Raw genomic sequence first — 26,019 nt, 5'->3', positions numbered from 1 at the left:
AACATCACTGCTTTGACCCTTAGCATGGGATCAGTTATAAACACAGATAAATTCATTCCCAAATCAAAATATCAACATCCTTTCCAGTTAAATGCAGGGGATTCTTAAATGGAGCCCCTTGATGACATTATTGCTAAGTTTCCCTTTGACTATTCCCAGTATAAAATAAATGTAAATGATTGTTTCATGTGTGACTATGCGAACAAAAGTGGAATTTCATTTCCCAGGTGGTGTGAAACTGCTTATTGATACTGTTGTAAAAAATATAGGCTTGTATCCTTATTGTCTGAATGGACAACCTTCATTCAAGTCCAGAGTACTGTAGTCAACTACTTTAAAAATATTTCTCAGTCTTTGTGGAGATTAAAAAATATATAATTCTTAATATCCAGCCATGATGAAGGAACTACTGAAAACTAAACATACGAACATGTAAATGGTAATGCACAGGATGACTACACAGTTTTGGTAATGCACAGGATGACTACACAGAGCAAACATATGAGATGAAACCTATATGAAAGATTTTGTCATTATGGGTATCTGGTGCCTCCAATATTTGTGGCGACTTGTGGTAACTTCAGCAAGTAAAAAAATTACACTTTGGTGTTCAGTTCAAGAGCGACTGTAATTTTTAAAAGAAAAAACAAAAACAGACTGAAAGTGAGATAAAAGTAATAAGTATCAATTAACTATAGAAGATACAATAATCAATTAAAAAATATCAAGCAAATAGATTCACCCAATTAAAAATGTAAAACTGGACAATAGAGGGCAATTGAAGTGTTGAAAACATAACACGCCAGGAATTAAAGACATTGGGAGTAACCACATCTGCAGTATCTGTTTCAAGCAAATTCAGTTAGCGTTGCCGACCTGGAGTACCGTGCAACCACAGATGCTTCAAGCATCAGGAAAGGAAGGAATTAACTGCAAAATTAATTGGAGGGGTGGTTTGGTAATGGGCTGGATTGAGGGAGAGACCAGAGAAGGAAGATGTGACTGAGAGTCAGGAATGTGACGACGCGGGAGCCATAGCCATTGATCTCTGCTTGTTTGGATGCAAACAAAAATGGTAGGCAGGACTGGGAATATAAACATGCAATACCAGGTGAATCAAGGAGGAGGCTGCTTCAACGGAACATGATAAGTCACGAATGTTTAATTGTCATATATACCGCGATCAGAAAAATTAAATTCTTACTTGCTGCAGCTCCACAGGAACATTAACGCAACAACATAACAAATAAATATATAATTAATAATACAATAAATTGTCAGTAATACTAGGTAAAGGTATATTTATCAACCATACAGTCTATAGTGGATTGTTGCTGAGGAAGGGCTGTGGTTAGGGTTGTGCAGTGCTTCCTACCATGAAGCTAAATCTGTATCCAGTTAGCTGGTTCTCCTTGGATCCAATGCAATCTAACCTTCTATAGACAATAGACAATAGGTGCAGGAGTAGGCCATTCAGCTCTTCGAGCCAGCACCGCCATTCAATGCGATCATGGCTGATCACTCTCAATCAGTACCCCGTTCCTGCCTTCTCCCCATACCCCCTCACTCCGCTATCCTTAAGAGCTCTATCCAGCTCTCTCTTGAAAGCATCCAACGAACTGGCCTCCACTGCCTTCTGAGGCAGAGAATACCACACCTTCACCACTCTGACTGAAAAAGTTCTTCCTCATCTCCGTTCTAAATGGCCTACCCCTTATTCTTAAACTGTGGCCCCTTGTTCTGGACTCCACCAACATTGGGAACATGTTTCCTGCCTCTAATGTGTCCAATCCCCTAATTATCTTATATGTTTCAATAAGATCCCCCCTCATCCTTCTAGAGTAGCCAAACCTCTATAAACTAAGAGTGCACTACAGTCAAACCTGGCAATGGCCCAACTTGAAGTCAATGTGCACTCACACAAACACACACTTGTACAGAATTTCTGGCTAGTATTGATCAGGAGTAAGGATGTAGAGCGCTCATCCCCTCCTTAGTTGGAGCTGCAAAGAGTACATGTGATGAAGGAGGAAAATCGTTTGACTCAGTTCTCAGATGAAAATGAGAGCTGAGAATTAATCAGGGAGCTGACAAAATCTATCTAACCCAAAACATCCTCCATGTGGTGTCAGGAAGCCTTACCGGCTGCATTGTGCCTCCAGCGATGACCACTGCTCGACACTCTTTCACTACCTCAGCAAAATGTACGGCTGGATTAAGCAACAGGAACTTCAGGCTGCTCTGAGATACTGTACCTGGAGGATGAAAGATCGAGTTTGAGATCAACCTCAGCTTAAAACCACACTGCATCAAATCAGTTTTGCTCAACCAAACTTGTCATTTAGTTCTGTAGAACCATTCACAGCTAAGGCGGCAACTTGCCTTTTATTTTAGATGCAGATAGACAGAGGGAGCTAATATTTAAACTTTTCTCACCACTGAGGGGAGCCCTAAACATGGAAAATTGGGACACCAATACTTGAAGAACAACCAAACAAATCATCGATGAGAAATGATTTAAGTCAAAATGTCGATGGGCTGATTGTAAGTATGCAGACAACAAAAATTAAGTGGAGTTGCAGACAGTGATGAGGGCCGTCAAAGGATACAAGATATGGGTCAGTTACATACAAGGACAATGAAATGACATATGGAGTTTATTGCAGGCAAGTTTGACATGTTGCAGTTTGGGAGGTCAAATGTAAGGGGAAAGTATACAGTTGATGACAGCATCTTTCATCCGTTGCAACAATTATTGTTATACAGAGGGATATTGGGGCTCGAGTTCACAGTTCCCTCAAATTCCCCAAATAAAAAGATAGATTAATGAAGAAGGCATTTGGTATGCTTGCCCTCATTGGTCAAAGCATTGAGTATAAGAATCAATAGGATCCGTTACGTTTATAAAAGTTTGGTTAGGTCGCATTTGGAGTATTATGCACAATTCTGGTCCCCCCCCCCCCCCTTTATTACAGAAACAATGTGGAGGTTTTAGAGAGGGTGCCAAAGAGGCCACCCCCTCCACAGGTACCTTCCTTGCAACCGCAAGGGATGCAACACCTGTCTCTATACCTCCTCCCTCAACTCTGTCCAGGTACCCCGACAGTCCGTTCAGGTTAGGCAGAGGTTCAATTGCACCTCCTCCAACCTTATCTACTGTATCTGTTGATCAAGGTGTGGACTCGTACATCGGCGATACCAAACGTAGACTGGGCGATCGTTTCGCTGAACACCTTCACTCAGTCTGCCTGGACCTACCTGATCTTCCGGTTGCGAAACACTTTAATTCCCCTTCCCACACTGACCTTTCTGTCCTAGGACTCCTCCATTGTCAAGTGAGGCCAAATGCAAATTGGAGGGACAATACCTCATATTTTGCTTGGACAGCTTACAACCCAGTGGTATATTAATTTCTCTAACCTCAAGTAACCCTTGTATTTCCTTTCTCCATCCTTCCCCCGTCCAAGTCGTACCAGCTTCAGTCATCTGGTTGAGTCTCATTGTCTGTACTCATTCTCACCCAGCACACAGCTTACTATGGCCTGTTTCCTTTATCATCGTTATTGTATTGCATATCTTTCATTTTTGTTCTCAATCTCTTTACATCACCATTTATATCTCTCATTTCCCTTTCCCCAGACTCTCAGTCTGAAGAGGGCCTCAACCCAAAATGTCACCTTCCCGGTGAGTTACTCCAGCTTTTTGTGTCTATCTTCACCAGGATTAGAAGTTATTAGCGATAAGGAGAGATTGGACGAACTTCAATTGTTTTCTCTGGAGTATAGGAGGCTGAGGATAGACCAAATAGAAATTTATAAATTGAGGGATAGATGGGGTAGATAATCAGAACTTTTTTTCCAGAATGAATATGTGGGGAATGGAGGGATGTGGATCATGTACAGGCAGAAGGGATTAGTCAAGTCAAGTCAATTTTATTTGTACAGCACATTTAAAAACAACCCATGTTGACCAAAGTGCTGTACATCAGTTCAGGTACTAAAAACGAACATACAATGGCACACAAACATAACAGCACATAAACAGTTCACAGCGCCCCCTCAGAGGGCCTAAAACGCTAGGGAGTAGAAATAGGTTTTGAGCCTGGACTTAAAGGAGTCAATGGAGGGGGCAGTTCTGATGGGGAGAGGGATGCTGTTCCACAGTCTAGGAGCTGCAACCGCAAAAGTGCGGTCACCCCTGAGCTTAAGCCTAGACCGCGGGATAGTCAGTAGCCCCAAGTCGGTCGACCTGAGGGACCTGGAGATAGAGTGGTGGGTTAGAAGATTTTTGATATGGGGGGGGGGGGGGCAAGTCCGTTTAGGGCTTTGTATGTGAATAGGAGGAGCTTGAAGTTGATTCTGTACTGTACTGGGAGCCAGTTTAATTAGTTTAATTTGGCATGGTGTTTGTCAGACATTGTGGCCCGAAGGACCTGTTCCGGTGCTGTACTGCTCTCGGTTCTTAAGTTCAATAATGTGCAAGCTTAGAACATCCTCAATCAGAAGGCATGGTCATTGGTTACCTTCTCATTCACATCTCTATGATCCACAGATGGCATCAGATGGAATCCTCAGTGCATAGAGTTAACTCTGAGTTTGGTCACAATATAGAGCACGACCATTGGTTTCAGATATACTCTTGGAGTTGCAAAAATAAACAGAAAATTATTGTTCATAATTGAGATGGGGTAAGCCTCTCCAGGAACACATACATCAAGACATTGAAGGAGGTGGGACCCTGTAGTGGTATAATCTGCCAGCAGCAACTGCCTGATCTCAGCTGCAGAAGACCAGCAACTGTGCAACTTTTAAGCTGCCAAGCAAGACCAACACCTTCAAACAAATATCCAATTTGTGTATTTCTTTTAAGCATCTTTCACAACCTCAAAATGGTACAAAGTGCTTCACAACCAATTGACTACTTTTAAAATGCAGTAGCTGTCAGAATGTATGAAATGTTGTTGTCAATTTGTGCACAATGCCAAAATGAACAATCAGCCAATCTGTTTAGCTATTGGTTCAATTGTGACAATTAGCCACATCATCAGGGATAGGTATAATGGGAATTTTACCGAAAACTGCATTTACTGGCAACCTGAAATAAAGGATGAGCCCCAGTTTAATATCTCATCCGAGAGCAGGAACCTCAAACAGCAGGTGCCAATCCCCAGGTGAGAACAGTTAACCAGGCAAGACTTTACACATTCCACCCAGCAGTCCATGATCTTCAGCATTTTAATGATAAGAGCTTTGATATAGAGAAAACATAGCACAAATAGAGAAGCTTTTAGAGTCAAGTTAAACTTCTCTCCCTTGGCATTACTTTGAATCCAAGAATGATGTGGTTCCATTCCAGTTCTGAGAGTGTTTAAGTGACTGATGAGGCTGATATGTAATTACTGAATTTTGCCATAGGTGGTGCAGGATGCCCGAAACAATGGCAGGAGGATAGTTAAGATTATGATGCACACCTTCCACTGTTTATGTTGGGTTCCTATTGTATTGTTAGGGTTTTCAGTGTCATCCCATCTGCCCCATCTGCACTCCATGCACTCAGGGAAAGTTTGAGGACATCCATGATTCTGTCCCCGGGCACATGAACAATATGGGCTGGCCAAAGGATTCGACTGAGTATAACTAGGACCCCAGTGTTGGGGATGTTGGGCTGAGAGTATGCTGATGCTGGGTTGCTATACCCATGAGTGGGTTTGGAGAATTTTGTTGAGGCAACATGGCTGGTGTCTCTCCAGTGTATTGAGGTGCCTGCTGTAAAAAGTCAAAAGCATAGATCACTTGGGATTGAGAAACCATTGTTTTTTTGCTGGTCTGAGGTCTTTTAAAGCAGCTTTAGTAATACCATTATAACCTACTGGAATGAATGAATATCAACAAACAAAGGACTATATGGTGCTTCCATAAGGAACAACAGAAAATATGAGGAAAATATTTGCGCAGAAGATTGATTGCACAGATAATTTAAGAACATTATGACCGTTAAGTTGCAATAGGAATAGGGTGGCACAGTAGAGCTGCTAATAGAGGTGCTGCCTCAACTCCAGCGATTCGGTGGCAATCCTGACCTGGATGCTATCTGTGTGGAGTCTGCATGTTCTTCTTGTGACTGCATAAGTTTCCTCTGGCTGCTCTGGTTTTCTCCCACATCCCAAAGATGTGTGGATTGGTAGGTTAATTGGCCGCTGTAAATTGACCCTTTGAGGTAGAATCTGAGGCTAGTTAATGTAAATGTGACAAGAATAGTTTACAGAGAAAATCAGTGAGGAATGAGATTATGCTATGAGCAGGCATAGGTTCAATGGGCTGAAATGGTCTTTTTATGATGCAAGGAAATATGGACAAATAGAGCATGATTTTAAGGAAGGAGGAAAGTAGATTGGGACGACTGAGTAAGAGGTGGTGGAAGAGGATGGGCAATGCAATAAGCTCCTAGGGGGTACAAATGGTGAAGAGGCAGTCAAAGGCTGAGCCAGGAGTTGAAGTGGAGCAATTTGAAAGAAATTAACCGAACTACAAACAATCGATATAATTTAGATTTTCTTACCAAATAAACTAAACTTAAAAGATCTGGTTTGCCTGCACGGGTTTGTCTGTTCCTACCTTGTCTCTGAATGACCATTCTCCCATCTTTGTTGGCACTTGTGAGGGCAATGAGAAACCCCTCAATGTGCATCATCGGCGATGCCATAATAGGTTGTTCCTTGTCCACTGCCTCTTCCTGCTCATGGAGTTTAACTGAAAAATAAGCAAAACAAAAACAGGTTATAAAATATGCAACCTAAAACTTCAGGCAGAAAACTTCTATAAATGTATCAAAACATCTTATAAATCGCCACACAAATCTCAACACTTACCTTTTACATAATTTTACGTTTCACCCATGTTTGCTCAAATCACATATAGTACGTGGTGTTTGATTGGTGGACATTTCTGTATGCTTATCTCACAGATATCCTGAGGCAGCTTTATTGGCCTAATAGGTGTGAGATAAGGATAGAAGAGGTGCGAATTGTGAAGCCAGAGGAAAGGAATATAGGTGGGAGAAATTGGTGCAAATTTCTTCGCCACAATCCGTCTGAAGAAGGTTCCCGACCCAAAACATTACCTGTTCATGTTCTCAGCGGGTCAGGCAGCATCTCTGGAAAACACAGACAGGCGACGTTTCTGGTCAGGACCCATCCGCAGTCTGAATGTTATCCATCCATGTTCTCCAGAGATGCTGCCTGACCCACTCTGTGACCTTTTAAAAATATGTGGGATTGGAGTCACACTTTGCCTAGCCCCGCCCCTCTTCTAGCTTTGGTTTTCTCTCCCTTCCCCCCACCACGATCAGTCTGAAGAAGGTCCCGACCCAAAACATCACCTATTCCTTCCATCCAGAGATGATGCTGCCTATCCTGCTGACTTACTCCTGCATTTTGTATCTATCTTTGCTTTAACAGAATTTACTTTCACCCAACTACAAAAATTCACAAAAGCATCTATTGGTAAATTATGAACTGCAAATGATATCAAATCAAATTTAATTTACAAACGGCTCATGTGTCTCATGCAACATATCTCAAATATCCTGCAATTTTGAATTAATTTTGTAGGTAAAGGTTCCACACGATCCTCTTTTGAAATCTTTTTCAAAAGCTGCATGTAGAATATCCTAGGAATGAATCAGCTTCAGAACTTGAGCAAATTTACAGGACAGCTACAGATCACTAGCACAAAGAACAGTCCCCATCACAACCTCAGAATTAGATACTGACCTAGTCCACTTGATTTGTCATTAAGACCCTGAATAAAATTCCCAAGAGCAGATGTATTGGATACTTTCTGATTTTGTGCATTGAATGGTTTTGAGACCAAATCCTGGTACTTCTCCACAAACCCAAGCAGCTGTGGAATGAAGGGAGCCAGTTAAAAATCTGTGATGCAAACAATGTCACACACAATTAAATATTGGCAATTAAGAAACACCGATTTCAGAATGAACACCCATCATAATCTCAGTAAAACTTTAAAGCCTCTAAATCACACGATTAAAAAAATACTTACCTCTAACCTGTGTTGAATTTGAGCACATTTCCTATGAAATGACTGCTAGGACTTTTCATCTATTCAGATAAGCATGAGGTGAAACATTTCAGGAAGTCAAACAAAGGCAGGATCTTCATAGTAGGGCTCTGGGGGCATTGTACAGCGGAGGAATCTAGAAGTAGAACTACATAGTTTCCCGAAAGTGGTGTTACTGGGTGGTGAAGGAAGCTATTGGTACATTGTCCTTCATCAGAAAATGGAATTGAGTAAAGAAGTAGGAACATTATGTTACAGATACACAAGACATCGGTAATGCCGCACAAGTATTGTGTTCCGTTTTGATCACCTTGTCGTAGGAAAGATATCACTAAACAGAAAGAATGCAGAGAAGATTTATGAGGATGTTGCTCAGGCCCTCGTAAGGGAAGGTGTTGGACAGTCCAAGACTTTATTCTTTGGAGCACAGGGTGCTGAGAGGTGATCATATAGATGGGTAGAAAAATTATGAGTGGGGTGGAGTAAATGCAACTTTCTTTTGCCCAGGGCAGGAGAATCAAGAAACAGAGGGCATAGGTTTATGGTGAGAGGGCAAAGATTTAGGAACATGCGGGGCAACTTTTTCGCACAGAGGGCAGTGGGTCGATGGAACAAATTGTCAGAGGAACTAGTTGAGGCAGGTACCATAACGATATTCAAAACACATTTAGACAGGTACATGGTTAGGATAGGTTTCGAGGGATATGGCTCAAATGCTGGTAAATGGGACTAGCTTAGATGGGGCATCATGATTTGCATAGACTAGTTGAGCAAAAGGGCCTTTTTTCTCTGTTGCATGACTCCACGACTGAATGTGGGCAAGGGTGAGTGATTTGGTACATTTGAACAAAGGTTAGTTACAGGGCAAAATTCCCTCAATACTGTTGCATTGAATATCCATTGGACAGACCATCATATCTCTAGAATGCATAACTCCTTCACTCCTTTATTCAAACAACTCTCCCTATTCCTAACCAAAGCAGATATCCCACCACATCAGTATATTTGTCATATTGACAGCTCCCGTACTAAGGTGCCAAGGAGATTGCCAATATTGCATCATGTTGGGAGTCTTTCTAGACAAGCTCTAGTTAATTAGAAACGGAATTACATGACGTGCACACAGTTGACTAAGATGAGTTATCTATCCCATGTTGAAATTAAGACCGTAGAAGCAGAAAGCATGCAGTTCCACCTATACCGTAGCAAGAACAGACTTCTAACTCTATTGGCATTAACAAGCTCTCACCTTTTGACTGAGCAGACTCTTTGCAAAATAACGTTGTACCTGTAATATAAAAAAACCCAGCAAACTGAATACATCAAGAGGTATTTCACATCCATGCCAGTGGTACTGAGATTAGAGGTAGGACATGATTACTACTGGGATCCCAATTACATCCATCAGTAATTGACGCAGCTGCGGCTTGCCTGCAGTCCTTCTGTCTTTTGTGTTTTTTGTTGTTTTTGTCTGAATTGTAGTTTTAATATGGTGTAGGGTTTGTATGTTATGTTTGGGGGGGGGGGGGGGCGGGGGCGGGAGGGAACGGGAACTGTAAAATTCTCTCTCCCGAACGGAGACGCGCCCTTTGTTTCTGTGTCGTGTCTACCATCGGCCATGCACCTGGGACCACCTGGGGCTCTGGTTCGCAGAGCCCACGGCCCGGACTCACCACCTGCGGCGCTGGCCGCCTTCGGATGCTACGAGAGCGGCTGCGATTCGTCTCCGGAGGCTCCGGCGCGGGCCGCGTGGACGTCGGAAGCTCGCAGCCCCCTGGGTGGGGGCCGACATCGGGAGCTCCAGCAGCGGCAGCGTCTTCGCCCGCCTCGAATCGCGGGGCTTGGGTCGGCCCGCCGCGGACCTTTCACCGTCCGGCGCGGCCTGGAATAGGCCGCGGGATTTTCACCGCCCAGCGGGGGCTTCAATGTCGGGAGCCCCGACCGCCCCGACAACAGCCTGACCGCGGGACAAGACGGCAGGGGAAGAGAAAAGACATTGTGGCCTTCCATCACAGTGAGGAGGGACTGGAGGAGACTCACTGTGATGGATGTTTCTTTTGGGTTGGTGTTAGTTTGTGATTGTATGTTATTGCATTTTTATTGATTATTCTTATTGGTCTTATTGTTCAACTGCGGGTAATGTTTCATTTCACTACACATTTATGTGTATGTGACAAATAAACGACTATTGACTATTGACAGTAGATTGTCAATCAAAAAACTTTGCTTCTCTGAAGAGATTAACAATTTACAATGACAGTATATTTAAACAAAAAGGCTATTCAACCGATCGTACCCATAGCAACTCACCCTGAACGCTCACATTCTACTGATCTTTCCTCAGTCTTACAATGTTATTTATCAAAGCTGTAGCTTGTGTACTACATAGATTAGCTGTCATTTCAAAAAATGCTGGATTTATAAATGGAACAATCATGCAGCCTTTGAGAGTGGAGCGCTCCAGGTAATATAGTCTTGTTCTAGAATAGGAGAAGAATTCAATTTACAAATGTTCTAAAGGTTGGAAAATAAAACACTGACTGATTCACCCAGTCCATGCCAAGCAGATGTGTAGGAAAGAACTGCAGATGCTGGTTTAAACTGAAGGTAGACACAAAATGCTGGAGTAACTCAGTGGGACAGGCAGCATCTCTGGAGTGAAGGAACAGGCGATCTTTTTGGGTCGAGACTGAAGAAGGGTCTTGACCCGAAACGTCACCCATTCCTTCTCTCTAGAGATGCTGCCTGTCCCGCTGAGTTACTCCAGCATTTTGTGTCTACCATGCCAAGCAGAAACCGAGGAGTTTTATACTGCTGTCCTTTCAGGGTTTGAGATGGCACTTCAGGAGATCAAGACAAGGAGATTTACCGGCACCTTGCACTGCAATGCACAAGGTGCGGAAAGCCCCAGGTTCATTCATAGCAAAGGTTGGCCAATCTCAGCTCGGGCCAACATTTGAAATGAGTCTTACCATCAGAGGTAGATGGGTTGTGGAGTGGGGGTGGGCTGGGGAACACGCACAAGGGCTTCTCACTGTACATCAATGCTACTTACTTTGAATAAGTTGATGTTGTCAAATTGGGCACGAAAAAGGAAATCATTGATAGATTGTAGCTCAGTGCCTTAAGTAGTGAGAAAAGCAGAATGAAATTGAGACACTTTTAATAAACAAAAATCAGAGTAACCACATAGACTGTCACATATGCAAGGGCTTAGAAATATCACTAAAGGTAAGCTGACTGTTCTGACTATAAACTTAAACTCCACATTGATAAGAAATTGGCTAAATTCTGAAAGCATATGGTCACATCCATTCCTGCTCCACATGTGCTGACGCACTTGTGTAATAAAATTTAGTCCTAGAATTGAATTTCATATTTCTCCATGACAATAGAGGATATTCAATCCATCAAATCTATGACAGTTCGCAGAGCATTCCCATTCCCCCAGTAATTTTCTCTGTAAATTGCCATTTATAGTGCTTTGGGTGTGAATTTCACACCTTCACTTCACTATGACAAAGTTATTTTCCTCCAGACGATTCAATTTCACCATTTGATATTCCATGCTCTGTATTCTCTCACCAGAGTAACCATTTCATCCATTCCATGGAATCCTTTCATCATTTTCAAGGACACGTACTTCACCCTCAGATAATGCCAGACAGAGTTTCTCACTCTCCAATGAATTACCTCGATCTTTAAAACACATTGCTTGCAGTGCAAACCAAGCCATGACAATTAAACTCATGGCAGAGCATTCCTCATTTACAAGTGCACCAAACAGTAAAAATATATATTGGTGGGTATGTGTGAAAATCTACTGAGAAGTTATTTTTATCTCATTTCAATAGGCTCCATAACTAACAGTATATATACAACATTCAAATCATTGGATTACTGAATGGGGAATAGTTTTGTTATTATGCTTAAACTAAACTGCACAGAACATTCCAAAAATTCTGACATCATCGGTCACTTACCTCCCTGAAAAATCTTCTGCATGTTGGGATTTTGTCCAACCTTTCCTGGTTAATCATAAAATAGGAAGTTACTGAAAAGGATCAAGCACACGGAGAATTCATTAAAAATGAACTATAAAAGGCAGGAACCCAATGTTTCAGTGGGGAAAACTGCTGGGTTCAACCCTGACGTTGGCTGAAGGAATCCTCTCCCTGCTGGGTGAGAAACACAAATAGTTTTTGACAGCTTCTATCCATTCTGTCTGATGTTAAGAACAGATTTTGGGTCTGACGCATCTTCAGATGAAAGGACCAAATGCATGGAAGACAAGAGATCTGTGGCGAACAGTTTGTGGTCCATTAGCCACATCCAGTCTGTCCGAAATTTCTGTCTGACCTGCCTCTAAATTCCAAATTAACTCCAAATGCTGAACAAAGTTCCAAAATGTGTCAAATCTATTCTGAGGATTAGGATGCCGCTGGCCAGGCACATTCATCACCAAGTCACTAAAGGACATTCTGGAAGAGAAACTTTTGGTGAACCCGTTCCAACAAAAAGATTGTTTGCAGTCATTTTCTGTTGCAACCAGAAAGTTAACTGCCGTCCTGAAAACAGTGTTGAAAATAGTGCCATTTTAATTTTGTGACCCAAATTGCTGGTCCCATTGCTGCTAGACTGTTAAATCCCCATTGGCACATTGCCACTCATCAGTAATGAAGCTGGCTTACTCGTGCAATAACGTTCAGTTTAAGTTAGAGAAAACAATTGCCCTATGGCAAATGTGTTCACATAGCTACTTTCTGCACAAAGACATGGGCCTACAGGTAAAGCTATTAAAGGTTGCACAATGCAGAAAAGCAAAATTGAGTTACAGATAAAACACAGTATAACTATCAAGGGCAGGACAGTTCCAGTCCAAAACATGGATGAAAGGGGCCAGTGGAACTCGGAACAGTATAACACAGGATGCCAATCTCAACTAATGCCATGTACTGCACATCGACCTACATAGACATCATCTATATCTATTTTCCCTGCCTGTCACCTTTATCTCCAAATGCCTCTTCATTGTTGCTATTGTATCTACTTTCACCACCAAGTTTCCAAGCACCTAAAACTCTATATAACCAAACTTGCCTCACAAATATCTTTTAAACGTCCCCTCTCTCATCTTAGACCTATGCCCTCTGCTACTTGTCATTTCCACCCAGGGAAAAATACTACTTATCCTATCAATTCAATTTTATGCACTTCCTTGAATTGTCCCTTCAACCTTACACACTCTAGAGAACACAATCCAAGTTTGTTCAATCTCTCCTTATAGCTAATATACACTAGTCCAGGTGAACCTTTTCTGCTACCTCTCCAAAATCTCCACATCCTTTTGATAGTATGGTGATCAGAACTGAGCACAATACTCCAAATGTGGCTTGCCATGCCAACCTTTATACTTAATGCTCCAACCGACAAAGGCAACGATCTGGTCTGTACCACCCTCTCCACTTGCATCTATGGACTTCATCCAAGATCCCTCTGAAGATCAAAGCTCCCAAGGGACCTGCCTTTTGTTGCAATCTTTCCTTGTGCATTTGACCTTCCAAAATGCATTAACTCACTTGTTTGGATCGAACTCCATCTGCCATTTCTCTGCCCAAGTTTCTAACTGATCTGTATTCCATTGTATCCCTGGGCAACCTCCCTCCTCGATCCACAATTCCATCGATTTTTATGTCATCAGTAAATTTGTATTATTTCAATAATTAAAACACAATTTAATTTGCAAAACAATGCCATTTTAAAATCAATGACAAGATTTCAACTGGATCAAGAAATCCGATTGTTATTGAGTCTCTATGACAGAAGGGGATTTAAAAATCTTTCTAAGCAAGTTAATTTATCAAATCTGTAATTCCTAACAAGAACTAAGAACAAGAAAACCATCACCTTGAACATAATGTAGGCAATTAATCTCTGATAATTGTGTCTTCATATACAAAATTAAAAATGATCATATCTGACTTTATTTGGTCAAAAATAAAAGTTCATGTGAGTAGGCTTTGGTATTGATTTTGAATGGCCATCTGATCTGACGTTGCACAAAATAGTGCAGGACCATAAAAGTTATCAATGCACCCAAGTTTGATATGTTGGTAATCCGAAATAATCATATTTGTAATTAAATGCTTAACCCCACCCATCTACAATACACAATTGCTGATAAGAAATTTTAAATCAAAGCATAAACAATAAAACCTTACCTCCTAAAACCTGAAGTAAATTAACGAGGATATAAAGGATCTGTTTGACGTACATCAGGTTTTTTGCTTTTAGTCTGCTTCTGTGTATCAAAAGAAAAAGCATTTTGATGTCAAGATTATCTGAAGAAGGGTCTCGACCCGAAATGTCACCCATTCCTTCTCTCCTGAGATGCTGCCTGACCCGATGAGTTACTCCAGCATTTTGTGATACCTCAAGATTATAAGATTATTTTAATACCAGACCGTCTGCAAAGGTAAGGACTAATTTTATTCAATACAATATTATCATGGTCTGTAAAATCAAGTACATAAAGGAGATAAGAAACCAAGACGTAGAAGTAGTAGTAAGCTATCCCAACCTTTAAACCTACTCATGCCATTCATTCAATATCATAGGTGTTTTTAATACCTCAGTACCTTTTTCTATCACTTTTCCCTCATCTCTCAATTGCCTGAGTGTACCTACTCTGTAATTGGAAGAAGGGCATGAGGGAGCGGTCCAAACGGTATGAAGCCCCTTTCCCCTACTGTGGATAAATGTAGATCAGAGCAAACTGGACTCTAAATCTGGCAACAATAAAGGGTGTCAAAACACTTTCTTGAGGAAATAAAGACAAAATCTGGACTGGACAAGTTATGTAGATACTGGAAAATGGGTGTAACATCAATCAAACATACCACAGGTGCAGTCGAATGGCTGAGTGAAAGAAACAAGTAAAAAGAGTGTATTGATGTTTATGCATTTTAAACCTCTTCCAGTGAGCAGCTTATAGGAGCGGCAGGATTCAGTCGATTAATGGTCCAACAGCCATAATGCAATTGCCCCTTCATGCCTTCTACTAGGTTCGTCCAAAGTAGTTTTATGGATGTTCACAAACCGTACATGCAAGGGTTGAATCCACTCCCACTGGATACAAATAACTTGTTGGATATCAACTGAGAATTCAGATCTGGAACTCCCAGTACACATTCACCACACGTGTTTGGAGAAGGCTTGAATCCTGCCCCTCAGACAGAAACCACTGAATCAAAGGCTCATTGGCCACATAGATCTTGACACCAGGACTTGATCCCTTAGTCAAGATCAAAGATTGGGAAACAAGCCAGAGCATTCTACGTTTGGCAAGTATAAAGGTTCAAGCCAATATCCAAATTAACTCTTGCTGAATGAAAGGTTGTTTTTAGTTTTAAATTGGAACATTTTGTTCCCGCACGTTTGTTTCCAGGATTTGATCCCACAGGCATAGGCCACCACCCAGCGATTCTCTTGAGTAACCATTCCTTTAGCAGAAGCCTTAGAACAAGATCAATGGCCTATTTCATTTCAACAGCATCACACAAAGCCCATTCCTGTCGTTCCCTTCCAACACCCATACAGGGCACAAGAGTCATGAACCACAGATAGATTGATTGTGTAGTTCCTGCCTAACAGCGATGGTCATCTAATATAGCTAAGACCAGAGATCAAACCTGGGGCGGTCATAGCATGGCTGACTCCACCATATTATACAATTAAGTGAACATTCACTGATCCTGTTCACAATGGAGAAGACGGAACGACGATTTGCAAAAAGAGAATGAGGCCTCACCTGTAACGCTCCAGGTACTGAGAGAGTTGGGAGTGAGCACAGCACAACTGGGAAAAGAAAGACATAACAAACCATGAAGGGACTCACTTTGCCCAACTTATGTCAAAGAGGTGTCTGCATTACACTCACATTGACTCAAATCCTTCTCTGCAGCTTGTTTACATATCAACCTATCACTGCCTTAAAATGTGAGATTCTGCTTTCATCATTCTTTAAGGAAGAGAATTCCAAAGATTCATCTGAGAGATAAAGTTGTCTCATCTCTGTCTTAAGTAGGCAATTCCTGCCTTATAAACAGTTCTAGAATCTTCCATTAGAGGAAACATTCTCTCCACATCCACCCTGTCAAAACCCTTCAAAACATCATGCTTGATTTAAGTCCCCTCTGACTTTTCCAAGCTTCAGCAGTTACTAGGAGGCTATCACCATCTCCTTCAAGACACTTAGGGATGGGCATTAAATGCTAGCATTGGCAGCTGTGCCCATCTCTAAAATTATTCAGTTATGATGCGACGACTTATCTCCATTGATGCTATCTATGGACAGTGATACTCTGAACTTGCTTCTTCATATATGCCCTTCCTCATCAGTGGGTTAAAACTGTTGACTTCACTCACTTTGCATGTTTAACAAACATTTAAACCTGAGCACACTTTTTATAATCATCACTGGCAGCCTCCTTACAGAAACTAATGCTTCCCTTCTCTTCTACCCTAACGTCTGACTGAGCCCACAAAACAATTGGAACACAAGCAACAAATGATATTTGTTTCAGAGGAGATTTAGTATAGAAGAATCTCTAAATCACAACTCGCTGAAGAAGCTGCCAGAGGAAGTGGTTGAAACGGTTACAATAACAACATTTAACAGACAATTGGACAGGTACATGAATAGGAAACGTTTAAAGGGATACGAGTCAAACATTTGACACTACCGTAGATGGGCCTCCTGATCAGCATGAACGAGTTGGGCCAAAGGGCCTGTTTCTGTGCTGCATGATGCTATCACTAAGAAGCAGAATATTACACTTTCTAAAAAGAAGTATTTGTAATTAGGAAGGAGTTTTAAAAGGCGTGACAACAGCGTTAAAGACAATTGGTCTATAAAGATATGGGAGACAAACTGAGATTAGACGGGACGAGATGCTAAGAAGTATTGGCAGTTTAAAAAAAATGTGGATTAGAAAGTAGGAAGATGAAAAAGCATGGGGTGTGAACAAAGGGTGAAATCAGACATTAGAAGGCATGGGTAGACCATGAATGCAGTCTTAGATTGGATAGCACAGATTTTGTAAATCAAGGCGACTGTATTTTGTTTTGTAATACTTTTGGATATCCATTTTTAAACAGTAATGTGTCAGTATCCACAACCTGATTCACACAAACTCACAGAACATATAAAATGGATGCAGTTCATTCATCTCATCGTGCCTGCTCTGCCATTTAATAAAACCAGGCTGATCTTTAACCTTTGCACCACCTTCCTCAAAAAATCTTTCAATCCCCTCATTATCTAAACATCTACTAATCTTTAATACATGTTTACTTTCTCCACAGCTCTACTGGGTAGTGATTTCTCACTCTCTCACTTCTCATCAAAAGTCATGCAGCCACCCATTTTAGTATCATCTGGAGCAAACACTCCAGATATCTCAGCAATGCTCATGTTTGGCCAATAGGTGCTGCTCATGGTTCGACAGTGCACTCTGACCTTACATTTAAGAGCCATGTGCACATCTTGTCCTTAAGGGTAATGCTCCTTCAATGAAAATATAGCAGATAAAATTCCAGGTTAATATCTAAGGTCTGTTCTAAATTAGTTGGTCTCAGCCTGGACTAGCCAAGTTTTTCATTTGGACCACATAATCGGGAAATTGCAAAGATACTCAAAAGATAAAAACATTTGCAGAGGTAAGGGGAAAAGTAGTGGATAGGACTAATTAGATGGCTAGTCAGGAATGGTGAATTGGGTGAAAAGATCCTGTGCTGTATCATTCCATTATTATCGTGAATACCCACCTGTGATCCAGTCACCTTGTAGCTGTGAATGGCAGTGATGGTATCAATCAGGTTGTGCGCTTCATCAATCACCAGCACCTGCCCCTTCAGTTTAATGCCGGATGCCCGCCTGGTCGAGCTGTGTAGCAGCGTTTGATACGGCATCACCACCAGCTGTCACAAGTAAAGCAAGACAATGCTTATTCCTCTTAGTGTCAACTAAATGCCTGCCTCCAAATCACATGCTATCCAATAATCATTTTGCATCCTCATAAAACCCACAGAAACAAAGCTTTACTGTGCTGTATCCACTGTTGAACCACCTTCAACCTCATCTACTGTATCCACTGTTCCAGGTCTGGAGTCCTTTATATCGGTGAGACCAAGCGCAGACTTGGTGATCGTTTCGCTGAACACCTCTGCTCAAACGGTCTAAACCTATCTGAACTTCCAGTTGCCAAACACTTTAACTCCGCCTTTCTGTCCTGGGCCTCCTCCATTGTCAGAGTGAGGCCCAATGCAAATTGGAGGAACAGCACCTCGTATTTTGCTTGGGCAGCTTACATCCCAGCAGTATGAATATTGACTCATCTAACCAAGTAACTCTTGCTTTCCCTCTCTCTCCATCCTCCCCCTTCCCAGTTCCCCGACCAGTCTGACTGTCCCTGATTACATTTCATCTGTTTGCATTGTTGACACCTTCTTCTAGCTCACAATGATCTATTCTACATTGTCCTTGATCTCCACCCCTTTGATGTCTCACTCTCACACCTTCCACTTCCATATCTCTGTATCTCCCAAATATCAATCTGAACGGTCTCGACCCAAAACATCACCCTTTCCTTCTCTCCATAGATGCTGCCTGTCCCGCTGAGTTACTCCAGCATTTTGTGTCTATTTTCGGTTAAAACAAGCATCTGCAGCTGCTTCCTACACAGGATTGACCCCAGCCTTCACCAGATTCATCTCCTGCAGATAAACAATAGACAATAGATGTAGGAGGAGGCCATTCGGCCCTTCGAGCCAGCACTGCCATTCAATGTGATCATGGCTGATCATTCTCAATCAGTACCCCGTTCCTACCTTCTCCCCATACCCCCTGACTCCGCTATCCTTAAGAGCTCTATCTAGCTCTCTCTTGAATGCATTCAGAGAATTGGCCTGCACTGCCTTCTGAGGAAGAGAATTCCACAGATTCACAACTCTCTGTCTGAAAATGTTTTTCCTCATCTCCGTTCTAAATGGCCTACCCCTTATTCTTAAACTGTGGCCCCTTGTTCTGGACTCTCCCAACATTGGGAACATGTTTCCTGCCTCTAATGTGTCCAATCCCCTAATTATCTTATATGTTTCAATAAGATCCCCCCTCATCCTTCTAAATTCCAGTGTATACAAGCCCAATCGCTCCAGCCTTTCAACATACGACAGTCCCGCCATTCCGGGAATTAACCTAGTGAACCTACGCTGCACGCCCTCCATAGCAAGAATATCCTTCCTCAAATTTGGAGACCAAAACTGCACACAGTACTCCAGGTGCGGTCTCACCAGGGCCCGGTACAACTGTAGAAGGACCTCTTTGCTCCTATACTCACTCCTCTTGTTACGAACGCCAACATTCCATTGGCTTTCTTCACTGCCTGCTGTACCTGCATGCTTCCTTTCATTGACTGATGCACTAGGACACCCAGATCTCGTTGAACTCCCCCTCCTCCTAACTTGACACCATTCAGATAATAATCTGCCTTTCTATTCTTACTTCCAAAGTGAATAACCTCACACTTATCTACATTAAACTGCATCTGCCATGTATCCACCCACTCACACAACCTGTCCAAGTCACCCTGCAGCCTTATTGCATCTTCCTCACAATTCACACTACCCCCCAGCTTAGTATCATCTGCAAATTTGCTAATGGTACTTTTAATCCCTTCGTCTAAGTCATTAATGTATATCGTAAATAGCTGGGGTCCCAGCACCGAACCTTGCGGTACCCCACTGGTCACTGCCTCCCATTCCGAAAGGGACCCATTTATCCCCACTCTTTGCTTTCTGTCTGTCAACCAATTTTCTATCCATGTCAGTACCCTACCCCCAATACCATGTGCCCTAATTTTGCCCACTAATCTCCTATGTGGGACCTTGTCGAAGGCTTTCTGAAAGTCGAGGTACACCACATCCACTGACTCTCCCTTGTCAATTTTCCTAGTTACATCCTCAAAAAATTCCAGTAGATTTGTCAAGCATGATTTCCCCTTCGTAAATCCATGCTGACTCGGAATGATCCCGTTACTGCTATCCAAATGCTCAGCAATTTCGTCTTTTATAATTGACTCCAGCATCTTCCCCACCACTGATGTCAGACTAACTGGTCTATAATTACCCGTTTTCTCTCTCCCTCCTTTCTTAAAAAGTGGGATAACATTTGCTATCCTCCAATCCACAGGAACTGATCCTGAATCTATAGAACATTGAAAAATGATCTCCAATGCTTCCACTATTTCTAGAGCCACCTCCTTAAGTACCCTGGGATGCAGACCATCAGGCCCTGGGGATTTATCAGCCTTCAGTCCCATCAGTCTACCCAAAACCATTTCCTGCATAATGTGGATTTCCTTCAGTTCCTCCATCACCCTAGGTTCTCCGGCCCCTAGAACATTTGGGAGATTGTGTGTATCTTCCTCAGTGAAAACAGATCCAAAGTAACGGTTTAACTCGTCTGCCATTTCTTTATTCCCCATAATAAATTCCCCTGTTTCTGTCTTCAAGGGACCCACATTTGCCTTGACTATTTTTTTTCTCTTCACGTACCTAAAAAAACTTTTGCTATCCTCCTTTATATTATTGGCTAGTTTACCCTCGTACCTCATCTTTTCTCCCCGTATTGCCTTCTGGTAAGCCAGTTTTTCTTGTATAAACCACGTGCCTTATGGCCATCCATCTTGGATAAGCTAAATCTGGCCCTCAGTCCAGAGTGTGTTCAACCCTATAGTGCTTTCTGCAACTGGTGTTCAACATAATGGAAAGCTTATGCACTTGTTGATGGGGAATGGTGTTTGTGTTTCGCAAGCCTTGATGGACTTCCATGGCCGTTCACATGTCCAAGTGAAGGACCACATGGCAGTGGAACCTGATATTCAGTGGTTGGAGGAGTTGACAGCTACGGCTGAAGGAAGAAGTTTTTTTAAGCCTCTTTTTAAATTAGTGCTTGGCCAGTGCTTGGAAAATATATTCTCTCAATTTATGCTTGTTCCCATTATTATGAAAAATATCTTTGCAAGACAACATGTGTAGGAAGGAACTGCAGATGTAGGTTTAAACCATAGACACAAAAAGCTGGATTGGCAAGCATGTGAGCTTTGACAATTTTAATTCTCTCCAAATCTGAAGATGTTTCAGTTTTAGTTAAGTTTCTCTTAAGAGTGGGAAATGCTTAGTAATTTCAAATATTTAATTGTTTAATTGGATGATAGCTGTTCCTTTGAATTACTTTAGTTAGCATGCACTAGTTGCAATCCATGGTCCATCTCAGGACCATGGACTCAGTTTAAGGTGATATTTGATGTGAGAACTTGAACAACATCAAATGGAATCCAATTCCCTGATTTTTAATGCAAATTAAAACAGTGGTTTTCCAGTTGTCACTTAGTCCAGCTGTGGTAGTTGGTCCAACGATGGATCTAAGTGACACAAATGGCAGGCAGTGACTAGTGGGGTACCGCAAGGCTCGGTGCTAGGATGCAGCTATTTACAATATACATTAATGACTTGGATGAAGGGATTAAAAGTACCATTAGCAAATTTGCAGATGATACAAAGCTGGGTGGTAGTGTGAACTGTGAGGAAGATGCTATGAGGTTGCAGGGTGACTTGGACAGGTTGTGTGAGTGGGTGGATGCATGGCAGATGCAGTTTAATGTCGGTATGTGTGAGGTTATCCACTTTGGTGGTAAGAATAGGAAGGCAGAGTATTATCTGAATGGTGTCAAGTTAGGAAAAGGGGACGTACAACGAGATCTGGGTGTCCTAATGCATCAGTCACTGAAAGGAAGCATGCAGGTACAGCAGGCAGTGAAGAAAGCCAATGGAATGTTGGCCTTCTTAACAAGGGGAGTTGAGTATAGGAGCAAAGAGGTCCTTCTGCAGTTGTACAGGGCCCTAGTGAGACCGCACCTGGAGTACTGTGCAGTTTTGGTCTCCATGTTTGAGGAAGGATATTCTTGCTATTGAATGGCCTACTCCTGCACCTATTGTCTATAAAGGTTATCGTCTGCAGATGGAGTCTCCCGTGTGAAAATTGGAGTAACACTAAATAGATGAAAAGGCATCAACTGAATCTTTAACTCCTGCATCACTCTCACGCATGCTGCCTGACCGGTTGAGTATCCCCACCATTTTATATCAATTTCAGACTTACAAAAATTCACAATTTCCACATGATAGAGATCACAGATTTGGAAATGGCTGTTGAAGCAGCTTATGGGAGTAGATGCAGTGCTATGTAAATGGTGCAACCAAACACCAGCAATGGTGGCAGATTGCACATTTAGAAGAGTGAAAAAGATAATATTTAAACAGGCTACATTGCCCTAAATGCCTTAGAACTCCTTGACTGTTAAAATCAGCGCATGCAAACAGACCCTTCAGCCCAACTTGTCCATAGCGACTAAGATGTCCCATCTAACCTAGTCCCATTTGCCTGTGTTTGCCCCATATATCCCTCTAAACCCTTCCTATCAATTTATGTGTCCAAATGTCTTAAATATAAACCCAGTCGATAATGGATCAGCTGGGCTGGTCCATATTCACTGGAATTTAGATGGATGAGAGTGGATCATATAGAAACATATAAAATTCTTAAGGGATTGGACAGGCTTGATGCAGGAAAAATGTTCCCCATGTTGGGGGAGTCCAGAACCAGGGCTCACAGTTTAAGAATAAGGGGTGGCCATTTAGGACTGAGATGAGGAAAAACTTTTTCAGCCACAGTTGTAAATCTGTGGAATTCTCTGCCACAGAAGGCAGTGGAGGCCAATTCACTGGATGTATTCAAGAGAGTTACGTATAGCTCTAAGGGCTAACGGAATCAGAGGAAAATATGGGGAGAAAACAGGAACAGGGTACTGATTCTGGATGATCAGCCATGGTCATTTTGAATGGTGGTGCTGGCTCGAAGGGCCCAATGGCCTACGCCTGCACCTATTTTCTACGTTTTTAAATGTTGTTTTGGTACTTGCCCCAATTACTTCCTCCACATGCTCTTGCTTATCCTGTCCACTGAACTTTCTATCAAAGACTTCTGTATCAGGAGGAACTGGGAGTAATCCAGAGACCCTATATTCACTATGCAGGATCCTTTATACTAATGTGCACAAAAACATCTGGATGCACATCCCCCCTCTGGCTTACCTGCTCTGGAGCCACCCGCTCTCATCGTAGCATGTGGACAACATACTTTCATATCTCTGAACTGCCCTCTAAATCATGGAAAGACTTTGAGGAATAAGGTGAGACATTCGTCCCCCAGTTACGCAATCACCAACCTGCTCTTCTAGACAGTGTTTATGTGTGGATGTGTTTCTGTTTGTGATTTCCAGAATATTAATGATTTGGTAATGTCAATGCTACTGAATATCAAGAGTAGGTGTTCAGGTTCTTTATTGTTGAAAATGTTAACGGTTGCCCTTGTATGGCCTGAACGGCTCCTGCCATTTAACATATGACAAGGTCTTATACATGCAAGCACAGACAACTTCATTATGTGTGGCGCTGCAAATGATTCTACAATGTTCAATTTCATCTGCAAACATTCTTATTTCTGAGCAAACCATGGAACCAAGATCACTGATGGCCAAGGATTGTACCCTGAATAATGTCCATGTTTTTGGGCTGATGTGAACAAGATGAACATTGCCCTTACCTGCGCTGGTGGAATGGCATAGCGGCTCGCATAGTATGGACAAGCCTTCATCTCTTTCCCGAGTGACACCAACTGTTCTATGTCCTTCACCTCCACCAGCACCTCATCGCGCAGGGACTGCATCTGCTCATGGCTGTAGAACGGACAAGTTACTCGGCTCTTGCGCTTCCGTTTTGGTGTCTCTTCTGATTCTTCGCTGCCATTTCTGTCAGCTAAAAGAAGATGGTTATTTTGCTTCCAACTTGACTACTCTGTTCATTGAGTGATTATTACAATGAAACTAAAATCCCTTCACTCTCATTTACTAAGACGAACTATAAAATCAAATCAGAATCACCTCTTTACATGACATTAACAAGTGATGACATAGTACTAAACAAGATGCATTATGAAAACCCTAAACTCATTCAGAGAAATACCATGGACAGCAGAACTGGTAGAGAGAAAAAGCACTGGAAACTGGTAACTGATCAACTATTTGTTTCAAACTTGGCCATTTGTGGGTGATTGCAGTTTGAATATTAAAATCACATTCACTATATTTCAACATAACAAAAAGATTTTATTCACTCTGAAGCATTTCAGGACATCAACTCACTCACTACCTTAAAACCCAAGGGGAGTCTGGCTCTCATGGAGAGGAGTAACCACATCCTTCATTAGATCTGCAACTCTTCTTATTATTAATTTACTAGATGTGGCTGTTGCTGAGAAAGGCAACATTTATTGCTAACCCTATTTAATCAGGTAATACTGCACAAAAGGCAAATATTTTCCCACGTGTTATAAGCAAGAGCACTGCTTGAAAATAATACCAGGTCACAGAACAGAGGGCCATCGTTCAAATCCTCCTTGAGCTACCTAATCCCAGCACCATGTAGAGTAGCTACAATTACACTCAATGCTCAGAGCAAGACATGTTAATTAGGCAGAAATAAGAGTTAAGACCGAAATGTCAACAATTCATTTCCCTACAGATGCTGTTTGACCCTTCGAGCTCCTTCAGCATGTTGTTTGTTGCTGCATGTTTATTAGGGACTCTGCACCTGATCCCCCTTGATAAATGTCAGTTTGCAAGAGTAGGCTTAAATGTATTGCTTTACATAGTGACGGTGCCACCATAAGTCCACAAATCACAATGCCCCAAGACTAAATTTTCCAACCCTAACTACCGCCCTTCTCCCAGAACTATACATTGCCTGGGGAAAGATCAGCAAATTGAGCAACAATATTATAATATACACAACACTGCTGTATGCTGCAGCCTCAAATAACTTTTAACAAAAGGCCTAAACCACAAAATAAATGACCTTCGTTTACATCCTCACTTACCAAGAATCCTGCTCTGAACTGTTCTTATTCCAGATCTCAACATTCATAACTCATTCTTATCAACTGCTTCATAAGCATGGAGCCCATTTCATTCAACGCATATGTATTCAGTGTTGAACAGGGCCACACAAGGACATATAATCCCACTCTTGGCTGTTAGATTATCGTCAGAATTTAGACACAAATTAATAGAATACTGCAGGATGGAATATATTAGATGGACTGACCCATCATTCTGTGCCTAATACCTAAACGCAGAGAATATACATACATTCATACAACAGGATGTTTAACTCCCTCTAGAAACCGTGGGCCGAGGGGCCTTTTCGTTTCATGTCGTGACCCACATCCCACATCTACCTGCATTTATAACATACTGGACCAAGTGGACCCTTTGGGCCCAAACCTATCCTGCATTGGTGCAACACCCTCTCCTCCTCCCCTGCTGATGGTGCCTGGATCGATGGAGCCCGCGGCTGGAGCCTGGGCCGATGGAGCCCGCGATTGACGGAGCCTGGGTCGATGGGAGCCCGCGACTGGAGTGCTGTGACTTTTTCTTATTAGCTTAATTAATTAGTGTGCAAATTTTTGCACTGTCGAGTTATGAATTCCTTCTCAATTATGTTTTATCTAAATCTGTGCCAAATTTCAAGTAGATACCAGAGATGGGTCACGAAGGCTAAAATCTGGACACATTTTCGATGTCTGCTGGAACTGCAACCAAAAAACCCCAAAGGAAGACAACTGTTCAACTATTTTACCATCATGACAATGTCTCAGGTGACACAATCAAGCTCAATCTGAAGCAGTTTGAATGATGTTGAGGTGGCCAGAGAACAGCCTGTCAAGGAAGATAAGTATGAGAAAGCTTAATTATGCTTAAAG

General features: G+C 42.0%; 1 protein-coding gene across 2 annotated transcripts in view; it reads right to left on the bottom strand.

The window, feature by feature from the left end:
• The window catches only part of ddx11 (DEAD/H (Asp-Glu-Ala-Asp/His) box helicase 11), a 57,803-nt gene that overhangs the window by 16,542 nt on the left and 15,242 nt on the right, over positions 1 to 26,019 (bottom strand). For both annotated transcript variants that reach the window (XM_078417014.1, XM_078417013.1), the window contains exons 9-18: positions 23,803 to 24,014; positions 17,907 to 18,059; positions 15,889 to 15,935; positions 14,300 to 14,379; positions 12,062 to 12,106; positions 11,134 to 11,201; positions 9,328 to 9,366; positions 7,772 to 7,901; positions 6,615 to 6,749; positions 2,143 to 2,255 (exon numbers count right to left, since the gene is read on the bottom strand). In XM_078417014.1, coding sequence (XP_078273140.1) covers positions 2,143 to 2,255; positions 6,615 to 6,749; positions 7,772 to 7,901; positions 9,328 to 9,366; positions 11,134 to 11,201; positions 12,062 to 12,106; positions 14,300 to 14,379; positions 15,889 to 15,935; positions 17,907 to 18,059; positions 23,803 to 24,014 — 1,022 coding nt within the window. The remainder of the gene's footprint in view (positions 1 to 2,142; positions 2,256 to 6,614; positions 6,750 to 7,771; positions 7,902 to 9,327; positions 9,367 to 11,133; positions 11,202 to 12,061; positions 12,107 to 14,299; positions 14,380 to 15,888; positions 15,936 to 17,906; positions 18,060 to 23,802; positions 24,015 to 26,019) is intronic.

The sequence above is a fragment of the Rhinoraja longicauda genome, chromosome 20, assembly GCF_053455715.1.
Source record: "Rhinoraja longicauda isolate Sanriku21f chromosome 20, sRhiLon1.1, whole genome shotgun sequence".
Lineage (NCBI taxonomy): Eukaryota > Metazoa > Chordata > Chondrichthyes > Rajiformes > Arhynchobatidae > Rhinoraja > Rhinoraja longicauda.
The sequence above is the reverse complement of the archived record's forward strand: the minus strand, read 5'-3'. Positions and strand labels throughout refer to the sequence as shown.